Here is a 10,620-nt window from a genome sequence, read left to right as displayed (position 1 = left end):
GTTCTAGGAAGCCTGTCCTGATGTCCTGGCTCGATCAATTTGTCCTCCTATGGCCTACAGCCCCCCTGCCCAGGGCTCACTCACAGTTCTCTTGGCACCATAGAAGACTTGCCAGGCCATGAGCCCACTTGCTTCAGGCCAGGTGAGGAGGCAGCTATACTTGAAGAGAAGCACAGGCTTTAATCCCAGCTCTGCTTCTGCTATGTGACCTTGAGCAAGTCACTGAACCATGTGAGTGCAGTGTTCTCATCTGTAAAATGGGGACAATAACAACTACCTCACAGGGCTGATTAAATGAGATCATGCATGGCTGGGACTACACAAATGGCAGCTGTATTATCATAGCTCATTGCCTGGCACACTGGTTAGTAAATGTGTGTCGAATCCATTAGCCCCTCTGATTGCTCTCTTCCTTGCCCCACCTACCGTCTCTGCCTTGGAAGGGGAAAAGTGGCATGAACAAAAAGGATTTGGGGGCAGATAGAATGGGGGTTGGGAGATGGGCGAGCCCGGCCTTTGGCATCGCTGGGAGCTAGCCGCTCCAGTAGCCCCTAGAGCTTTGCTGGAGGCGGTGCAGGTGTCATCTCTCAGCCCTGTGACCCACCTGTGCCATCATCCTTATCATCTAGGTGAGGCAGCGAGAAGTAGAGCTGGGATCCCATCTGCACTGTGGTTCTCCGAAGCTGCCCAGGGCCCGCTGGCACACAGTAGGTGCACCTCGAATGCTGAGTGGCCAGAGGCAGAAATTTTGAATGAATGCGAACGGTGTGATTGAGCAGTTGGACGCATGAATGGAAGTGGATGGAAGCGTGAGTGGCAGGCGAGAAGGAATGAGCATCTCCCTCCGCCCTCCGGGTCTCGGGACTAGGAGACAAGAAGCCGAGACCGGTTGGGGGCTCCCTTCCCCGCCCTGCCCCTCCTGCCCCTCCCGGCGGCACGCAGCCCGGTGGAGCCGGCGCCAGCCACAGCCCGCTTTGGAGCCACAGCCCCCCTAGGAGCCTGGCCTTCGGGGCAGGGAGGCGAAGTTCCCAGTGCAAGGTTCGGGACCAGCAGCCAAGGACGCCGGGGTCTCGGAACCAACAGGTGCGGGATGTGGGGTACCCCCAGGCCCGGGGTAGGGGTTCCAAAGTATCCTCCGCAGGAGCCAAGAGTCTCAGGGGATAACCTGGGTGCTGGGAGGCTGAATCTCCCGCAGGCTTCCTCCTGGCAGGCTCCTGCAGAACCCCTAACGCCCAAACTCCTCCTCCCCAACGCCACAGCCCCCCTCCCTCAGTCCCCGAAATGCAAGGAACGTCCCGCTCAGGGAGTGGGTCTGCCGACACTCGGCGGGAGTATGAAGGAGCTCCCTGCCCCTCTCCCAGGGATCTCTAGGGACCCGCAACCCGCCTACACAAGTCCGGGGTCGTCCCGGCCCAGCCACGGGGAAGGAGGGGTCTGAGCAGCGACCAGGGGCGGGGAGCGAGGCCAGATTTATGAATGGAGGGTGCAGCCTGCGCGCGGGCCCAGCGACTCCTGGCGGCCGCCGGGACGCATTGCGGCCCCCGGGATTCAAGATGGGGCTAGCCGGGGGGCTGAGCCGGGCGTGGAGCGCTCTCCTCATTTCCAGAGAGGTTATCAGTGCCTCCCTGCACCCTTCCCCCCACCGTGTGTGTGTGTGTGTGTGTGTGTGTGTGTTGGGGTGTGGGACGGGGGTGTGTGCGCGCGCGCGCACCGGGAAGGGTCTGACAGGTCCGATGGGCGGGGCCTGAGTCTCTAACGCCTGCCTTGACTTTTTTTTCCAACCAAAAATTCTGGTTGGAATGGACTCAGGGGTGAATATTTGCAATCAGCTGGCTTTCTCTCCCAAGTCTGTGGTGTTCGGTGGCTTCAGACAGACCTGGCATAGCAGCTTTGTGACCTTGAGCAAGGGTCTCAACCTCTCTGAGCTTCCATCTCCTCTGTAAAGCAGGATTCTCTAGTCATGGGAAGCTGGCTTTCTGTGTTGGTTTCTGGATAAAACACTAGGCGTGCTTTAGAGCTCATTACTCTCCTCCGCGGTCCCGTGAGGTAGGTACGGTCATTACTTCATTGTATGGACGGAGAAACAGAGGATGAAAGGGGAGAGCTTTGTCCTCCACCACAGTCCACAGGACTGTGAGAATTAAGATATAATTTATATACAAATTGCCTGGCATAGTCCCTAATGTTTCCTTTCTTCCTCCCTCCCTTTCTTCAGGAGGTTTGGGTCTGGAACCCCCAAAAGACCTGGGTGCAAGATTCCGGGGCCTGAGGGAAGTGGGCCGAAGCCTGGCCCGGGCTCCCCTCCCTCCGCAGAGCCCATGATGCCCCTCTGCCGCAGCAGCTCCTGAGCTCATGGAGCCCTCCGCCACCCTAGTAGCCCAGACTGGGGTCCCCACTGGCAGTGGAGAACCGTCTCCCGTGCCTCTCGACTACGAAGATGAGTTTCTCCGCTATCTGTGGCGCGATTATCTGTACCCGAAGCAGTACGAGTGGGTCCTCATCATCGCCTACGTGGCTGTATTCCTCGTGGCTCTGGTTGGCAACACGCTGGGTAAGTCCCTATGTCCTCGTGCTGCTGCGGGATTCCCCAGGGAACTGGAAGGGGTCCTAGGCCTCTCTTCTCTTCCTCTCTCCCCAGCCCCTATCTCTCCGCACCGATAGTGTGGGGCAGGGGGGCGGGGGGAGGGGTTGGTTAAGAGCCTGAGCTAGGATGGGCATGGCTTGGCCCCTGGCTTCACTTCATCCCCATGCCATCCCTCAGTCTGCCTGGCCGTGTGGCGGAACCATCACATGAGGACTGTCACCAACTACTTCATTGTCAACCTGTCCCTGGCTGATGTGCTGGTGACAGCCATCTGCCTGCCGGCCAGCCTTCTAGTAGACATCACTGAGTCCTGGCTCTTCGGACCTGCCCTCTGCAAGGTCATCCCCTATCTACAGGTGAGCTCTGTCCTTGTGCCCCTCATCACCTTCCTGTCACACCCTTCAAGTTAAAAAACCATGGCCTTTCAAAGGATGTGACCCTCAGACATGCCTTTCAGACAGAACACAGTGGCTCAGTACCTCTGTGGGCCATCCTCTACTGTTGGCCAGAGCGAAGACAAGCCTGACGCTGGAGGGTACAGACAGCTCCACATACTCACACAGAGATCCTTTCTCCTCCCTTTCACACACACAGCCATGTGTGGACACATACACAGTGATCTCCAGGCACACCACACACAGTGGAGGAGAGAGGCACAAGCTCACAGTGGCAGACACAAATGCACATAGGCCTGCTTCCTGATCCCAAGGAGAGTAGATTTGAGGAGGCCTGCTAGAAAGGCTCCTTCCCTTCTCCCCACCCCTGGCCAGCGCTTCCCTCGCATTGAGAATCAGGATGTCCAGATGTGGTTGGGGGGGAGTGGAAGGAGGGCCAGAGGCCAGAATGGCCCCTCAGTTGCATTCCTCAACTGTCTCCTATACCCCAGAAGGTGGGGGCACTCCTGGAGGCATTGCCCACCTACACCTGGAGCGTAGGCTCATCCCTGCCTCCCAGAATGAGGCCTGTTTCTCAACAGCCTGAGGAAGGGATAGCATCCCAGGGCAGTGAGGAATGCTTCTTGGATTTCCCACTGTTTTGAGGTTTTTCCATTCAGCTGATTAACTCTAGCAACCCTGAGAATAAAGACAGGCAGATGAGGAAAATCACCCTGGGAGATATTTAACCTTCCTTGCCTCAGTTTCCTCTTCTGTAACAGGGGATGAGTCCCCACCTCATGGGATTGCGGTGAGGATAATGAGGACAATGTCTGGCATGTAGGAAGTTCCATAAGTGTTAAGTTATTATTCATAGCAGGGGAGCACCTACTCTGTGCCAGGTCTCAAGCTGGACATTTTCTAGCCATGATTTCATTTATTCTAATGAGAATCTTGCCAGGTGAATGATGTATTCCCACTCTGCAGGTGAGGCTTAGAGAAGGAGAGTGATTTGCCCAAATTTACACAGCCAGTAAGTGGCGGGGTCAGGATGTGCACTGCATCTAGCTGCTTGGTATTTCTGGGCTGTGAGCCCCATCATTCACCCCATGTCTCTGGGTGACACTCGAGAGGACTGACATTGTGTCCCCATGGGACAGGCCGTGTCTGTGTCAGTGGCAGTGCTGACTCTCAGCTTCATCGCCCTGGACCGCTGGTATGCCATCTGCCACCCGTTGTTGTTCAAGAGCACCGCCCGGCGTGCCCGTGGCTCCATCCTAGGCATCTGGGCTGTGTCGCTGGCTGTCATGGTACCCCAGGCTGCTGTTATGGAATGCAGCAGTGTGCTGCCTGAACTAGCCAATCGCACCCGGCTCTTCTCTGTCTGTGATGAACGCTGGGCAGGTAATGGCGGGAGCCTTGGGCAGGCATCCGCGAAGTGGGCACCTCTGAGTCACATACTCCCCTAGAGCAGAAATTTGTCAGGGAATCCAGGGTGGGTGTCTTCTCAGAGGACACTCTAGACCAGGCATCTACCAACTGCAACTCCAGGGTGGGTACCTCTTCTAGTACAGACATCTGCTAGGGATTCCTTCAGGATGGGCACCCCCAGGTTGGGCAACTCCAAGGCTCTCTCTGCCATGGTCCCTGTATGGGGCTCAGCTGCTTGCTTTGGCCTTAGTTGGGACAAGGTGGCATTGCTTACCAGGAAAGGCTGGGAAGTCCCACATTGGGCCCAAACTTTCCATCTTTTGGTTCCTACAGATGACCTCTATCCCAAGATCTACCACAGTTGCTTCTTCATTGTCACCTACCTGGCCCCGCTGGGCCTCATGGCCATGGCTTATTTCCAGATCTTCCGCAAGCTCTGGGGTCGCCAGGTGAGGCCCACTCTGGTGTGGCTATTTGGGCTGGGAGGGGATGGAGTGCTGGTCTAAAAGACTAGACAGTTCTTTGCCTTCAGAACATGCCATCCTGTCTGCAGCCAGAGAGAGGCAACACCCAGGGACATATCAAACTCAAAGCCAAAAGCACTACTGCCAATCCTGGAACCAAACAGTAACTGGTATTGTTCTAGTATCAGTAGCTGCCACTGATTGTACCATGCACCTCCAGGCAGTCTTGCATCCTCTTACCCACCATATATTATCCCCAACTTAATATATGAACAAACAGACCCAGAGAGGCAAAGCAACTTCTCCCAAGTCCCTCCTTCAGTGAGTGGAAGGGCAGGGACTCGAACCCAGATCTGTGGGATTCCAGTGCTCAATTCAGCGCCTGAACAATAGCACCTCCATGTTGCTTGCCAAATTAGGCATGTTGCCCACAATGTCTTCATAACTATCTGACCAAAGCAGCAACGTTACCCATTCTGAACATGCTGAGTGGCAGAGCCTTCCTGGTTCCAGGGCCTGCCTTCTTCTCCCTATTACAAACTGACCGCAGCAGATTTTATGCAGTATTTATTGTGGTGGGTGGGGGGAGGAGGAAATGTGGGGAGTGCTTAGAGGCCCTTGGCACCAGCAGGAGTGAGTCCTGGGTCAGTGTCGGGTCAGTGTCTGGACAGTGAGAGGATGCAAGCTAGAACATGGCCAGCCTTGCAGTCTACCAGCACGTGCCACCTGCTCCTCACAGCTCCCAGGCAAGGTGGCAGCAGTCGCTCTCCTCATCTAACAGACAGGAAAATCAAGACTCTGAAAAAGAAAGTGAGTTAACCAAGGTCACATGGCTCGGTCCTGGGTCAGTGTCGGGTCAGTGTCTGGACATTGAGAGGATGCAAGCTAGAACATGGCCAGCCTTGCAGTCTACCAGCACATGCCACCTGCTCCTCACAGCTCCCAGGCAAGGTGGCAGCAGTCGCTCTCCTCATCTAACAGACAGGAAAATCAAGACTCAGAAAAAGAAAGTGAGTTAACCAAGGTCACATGGCTATGGCTGATGAATGGCTGAGCTGGCCCTAGACCCCAAGTCTCCTGGACTCTAGCCTCATGCCCTCTGCTGCGGGGTGATTCAGGCATCCAGTGGTAGAAGAGGCTTCAGGAATATCAATGGCTGCGCCAGGAGCCTGGAACCATCATAGTCTGATGGGTACTGACCCAAGGCTGGGACCTGTGCTCTGAGGCCCAGGTCATTCCATGCTACCCACCTACTTGCCCCTTGCCCAGACTTCCCCATAGGCAGGCATGGGCCAGCGGGAGGCACAGCTCACCTCCACTCCTACCCTACAGATGGAGGTGGTGATCTTAGGAGATGGTGATCCAAGAAGGATGGATGGGCAGCTGGGAGGATGTTGTCAAGTGTCCCCTGCCTCTAAGTTGCCTCATCTGAAACTGAGGGCCAAGAATACCTTCCCCAAAGGCACGTTGCGGGTGGTCTCACAATGAGCTAATGAAAAATGAAGGTATGGTGTTCACCCTCAGTCCAGTCTTGGTCTTTATCATGAATATTAGGTTCCTTCCTATTGCAAGGGTTTGTTCCCCTCATCCACCTCCACCTGCCCCAGGCTCCAGCCTGAAGCAGAGCTCTGAAAAGGAAACCGACCTCCCACCACGAGCTCCTCCCACCAGGAGCTTCTCCCACGGGAAGCTCCTCCTACCATCGCTGTCTCTGTGCTGGACAGATCCCTGGCACCACATCGGCCCTGGTGAGAAACTGGAAGCCGCCCTCAGACCAGCCGGAAGAGCAGGGGCAGGACCCCAGTGCAGAACCTCTGCCTAGGGCCCGGGCCTTCCTGGCTGAGGTGAAGCAGATGCGTGCCCGGAGGAAGACAGCCAAGATGCTGATGGTAGTGCTGCTGGTCTTTGCCCTCTGCTACCTGCCCATCAGTGTCCTCAATGTCCTTAAGAGGTGAGAACACGTGGGGAGACGGAGTGGGTGGTGGTGGTGGGGTCAGAGGAAGGAGCTCTCTCTGCTTTGGAGAGAGACCTGGCTCCATGCCAAGGCCATGGTGTGACCTTGGGGAAGGTCATTTCTCTTCTCTGGGCCTCAATCTCCTCATCTGTAACATGTGAATAACTACAGTCCTGACCTCCTAGGACTACTGTGAATATTCTTTCATCCACTCATCAGACGGTAGGGCTGAAAACACAGTGAACAGTGCACAAGACAGAGTCCCTGCCATTACAGAGACTACGTCCAGTGGGAGAGAGAAATAAATACATAGTATAACTGCTATGAAGAAAAATAAAATAGTGAAAGTGGATAGAGAGTGACAGTGACAGGGGTTGGTGTTTTGTTTTTGTTTTTTAAATCTTTTCTAAGATATCATGGTTTTTACAAAGCCTCTTTGAGGAAGTGACATTTGGCAGACTAGAAGGAAGGGAGGGACCAAGCCCTGTAGGAGGGACAGCGTGCTAAACAGAGGGAGACAGGGGCACCACAAGTGAGAGGCCATGAGGTACAAGGAAAGAACAAGGAGTATCTGACATGATACCATCTCAGTGTGAGTTTGTGCTTGGCTGCTCCATGGCTATGTGACCTTGGGCCTGTCGCATAGCCATGTTCAAGACTTCTTTGAGCCTCAAATAGTTTCCCTCTTTGAAAAATGGATGGTGCCTATGACTCCCATCATGCTGCTATCAGGATGGATGAGAAAGTAGGTGGGGAGCCTCAGGGGATTAGATAGCTGGTAACTGAGCAGATGTACCCTAGTCCCTGTCCCTGGGCCTACTCTAGTCATACTCTCTGTTGCTCAAGACAAAAAACTGTAGTCAAGACCCCAGACCCAGGAAAGGGCTACCAGGCGGACGGAAGGGTAGCTTCTGTACTTTCCAGACCTGTAGCTTGAGTTCTATGAGCAACGCCACACAAACGCGTATACACACATCTGCCCCATTTCTGACTGTCCTGTCCTCTAGGGTGTTCGGGATGTTCCACCAAGCCAGCGACCGAGAAGCTATCTATGCCTGCTTCACCTTCTCCCACTGGCTGGTGTATGCCAACAGCGCTGCAAACCCCATCATCTACAACTTCCTCAGTGGTAAGTGGGCTGGGGAGACAGAGTGACTGAGGGCAACAGTCCCCAGGAAAATAGCCTCCCTATCCCCAGCCTAGGCTGAATAAAGGATGACAGGGGAGGAGATACTTGCTCCTTTCCAGGAATCCTAACCCTGCTCTGGGAATTCCCACTCAGGGAGAAGACTTGGCCCTGCCCAGGAGCCTTGGTCTGAATGGGAGACCAGCCACACTCTCAAATGTGGCCAGAAAAAGCTAACCACCACTCAGGACCCAGTTTTGCAGATTATACAGATCAGCGAGTGGGTGGGAAGGAGAGCAGATAGACCAGCTCATCTCTACCCTTGCCTGGTGCATGCACAGCAGGACTTCCAATGAGCCCCTCTGGTTAACAGAAGCTCCAGAGGGACCCATGCCTGTGGGAAGAGGGCCTGAGGAGATGACTGCATAATTGGGGTGTCAGAGGAAAGAGAGGGTCACCAGCAGAGGCAGCCCCAGGCAGGGAGAGGGCTTTCTCAGGCTTGATACACACTAGCAGAGGAACCAGAATTTGGAGGGCTATCCCTGGATCCAGCCTCCTCCAGCACTAGCCTTCCTACTCCTCTCTCTGGAATTCCAGGCCTGCCGGTCCCTCACCCCCACTAGGGCCTCCTCTCAGCTGTCCCACAGTTCCTATCGGCTCCCTCTACCTCAGTCTCAGAGTGGTCATGCACCTCTAACTTTGACTCAGCAAAAGTGTGACTCACCAGACCTCTGACTCTGGGACGAGGCCTAAAGGACTGGTCCAGATGACTGTTCAAGCCTGGACACAAATAATCTTCAAGAAAAGGTTGAAAGGGACCAGGGGTCAATGTTATAACCCTCACTGAGGCTCAAGAATTACTGAACAGAGGCTGGCCGGATGGTTTGCAGCTCAGAGAACAGAAGGGGTGAATGGAGTGCTGCAGTGTTTGGTCTACATTTACTGAGCACCTACTGTGTGCCTGGCCCTTTGCTGGGCACCAGAGAGGCTGGCGGGATGATGAAACATGATCAAGGAGGTTTTGGTTCCAGACAAAATCCTGTTTCTCTGGTGTCCCTCGGCTGAACACGGTGGCCGTGGTAGTTGCTCCTTCACCACTCTCGTACTCGTTAAGCAAAGGGCTTTGGCATTAGAAATGGTCCGCCTTCTGGCTGGGTGGTGACCTTGGGCAAACCACCACAGCTCTGTGTGTCTCATCTGTGAAGTGAATTTAAAGGACCCCACCTCTCCTGGGGGTCAAGGCCAAGACACCTGTTTACGGTGCCTGGTGTGAGGGCTACTACTGCTGTCACTTTCATCACCTTGGAGCAGAGACGGGGAAAGCCTAGACGGAAGGTGAGCCCCAAGCTCCTCCACCTACACAACAAGGAGGGCAGAGGTGACCTGAGGCCCCTGAGCCAGAGGCCACGTTTTGAGCTGAGCTCAGAGCCAGAGCACAGTCAAGGAATCAGATAAAAATTGCACTTCTCCTTGGAGACCCACTCTGAGTGAAGCCTCTGTCCTCACTCTTCCTGGCAGTGAAGGGGTGGCCCTGGGGCATTCTCCCTCCCAGCTCCACCCTTCCCTCCCGCCCCCTCACAGGCAGCTTGGTTGGAGTTGCGTGGGTGTCCTTGGGCCCAAGGCACCTTCCCGCTACACCTGTCTCCTTATGGCTGTGTCTTCTGTCTCCCAACTAAGGTAAATTCCGGGAGCAGTTTAAGGCTGCCTTTTCCTGCTGCCTGCCTGGCCTGGGTCCCTGCGGCTCTCTGAAAGCCCCCAGCCCCCGCTCCTCTGCTAGCCTGCACAGCCGGTGCTCCGTCTCCAAAGTCTCAGAGCACGTGGTGCTCACCAGCGTCACCACGGTGCTGCCTTGAGCAAGGGCTATTGGCTCCTGGGGGACCAGCCCCTACTCCTTGTGGAAGGACTGTTGGATGCAGTGCAAGGCCAGGGCTCCAGTCCTGGTTTTCTACCTGTTTGACTCTGGGCAAGTCACTTCCCTTCTCTCTGTGTCCCCTGAACAGGACTGATGTGAGGATTAAGCATGCTCAAGAAAGTGGAAAGCAATTTGTAAAGTGTAAAGTGTTGTGGACAAGATTATCGTTGCATTCCTCTCACTTGGCCATATGCCACAGTACCATCCATCCTCATCATCCTTGCAGAGCTTGGCCTTCCTCCCAAACACCCCTCTCCTACCCAATTACCAGCCTTCCCTGGAGTCTGCTAGAAGGGCCCCAGCAGGCATTTCCATCTGGCCCAGTGGCTCCCTAAAGCCTCGGCTAGACTTGGCCAGCCACTCTGATGCCCGGTGAACTCATCTGGGCCCAGCCCTTCTCCTGTGGGAACACAGCCCCATGCTCACCAGGTGCCAAGCGCACGCACTGTAGACCGGACCCTTTTGGCTTTGTGGTGTGATAAAACACTTTCCATGTTGCCATTTAGCATGGAGGACAGCAGCCCGAAGCAATTGTAATTAAAAGCCTGGCACTGAATGTTCCCTTTCCTTGTAATTGCACAAAATCTATGCTTAGGTTAGGAACAAGGAAGGTGGGGAAGTCAGTGCAGGGGTGCAGGTGGGGAAGGAAAACAGGCAGCACTGGAATGCTGTTACCTAGGGACTACTCCCACCTCCCATCCCCCAACACACTGCATCCCAGATGGGCTCCTAGCCAGGCCTGAGCACACACAGTGCTGCTTCCTCAGCAGTACCA

At 55.0% G+C, this 10,620-nt stretch overlaps 1 protein-coding gene across 1 annotated transcript; it reads left to right on the top strand.

Moving 5' to 3' along the window:
- The first annotated feature begins 2,222 nt into the window (after positions 1–2,222).
- Positions 2,223–10,523, top strand: HCRTR1 (hypocretin receptor 1). Its single transcript, XM_006924311.2, has 7 exons — positions 2,223–2,551; positions 2,762–2,940; positions 4,119–4,362; positions 4,723–4,838; positions 6,578–6,804; positions 7,815–7,936; positions 9,611–10,523. Exons 1-7 carry the CDS (start codon positions 2,353–2,355, stop codon positions 9,784–9,786), a joined length of 1,263 nt encoding a protein of 420 aa, XP_006924373.1. The 5' UTR covers positions 2,223–2,352; the 3' UTR covers positions 9,787–10,523.
- The last annotated feature ends 97 nt before the right edge of the window (positions 10,524–10,620 follow it).

The sequence above is a fragment of the Pteropus alecto genome, unplaced genomic scaffold (assembly GCF_000325575.1).
Source record: "Pteropus alecto unplaced genomic scaffold, ASM32557v1 scaffold39, whole genome shotgun sequence".
Classification (NCBI taxonomy): Eukaryota; Metazoa; Chordata; class Mammalia; order Chiroptera; family Pteropodidae; genus Pteropus; species Pteropus alecto.
This window is presented reverse-complemented; position numbering and strand designations above follow the sequence as displayed.

Excerpts from the sequence above, each read along its gene's own strand:
- HCRTR1 (XM_006924311.2), top strand. The coding sequence starts at position 2,353 with ATGGAGCCCTCCGCCACCCTAGTAGCCCAGACTGGGGTCCCCACTGGC. Across the intron at positions 2,552-2,761 it reads TCTGGTTGGCAACACGCTGG|TCTGCCTGGCCGTGTGGCGG; the intron begins GTAAGTCCCTAT and ends GCCATCCCTCAG. Across the intron at positions 4,363-4,722 it reads CTGTGATGAACGCTGGGCAG|ATGACCTCTATCCCAAGATC; the intron begins GTAATGGCGGGA and ends TGGTTCCTACAG.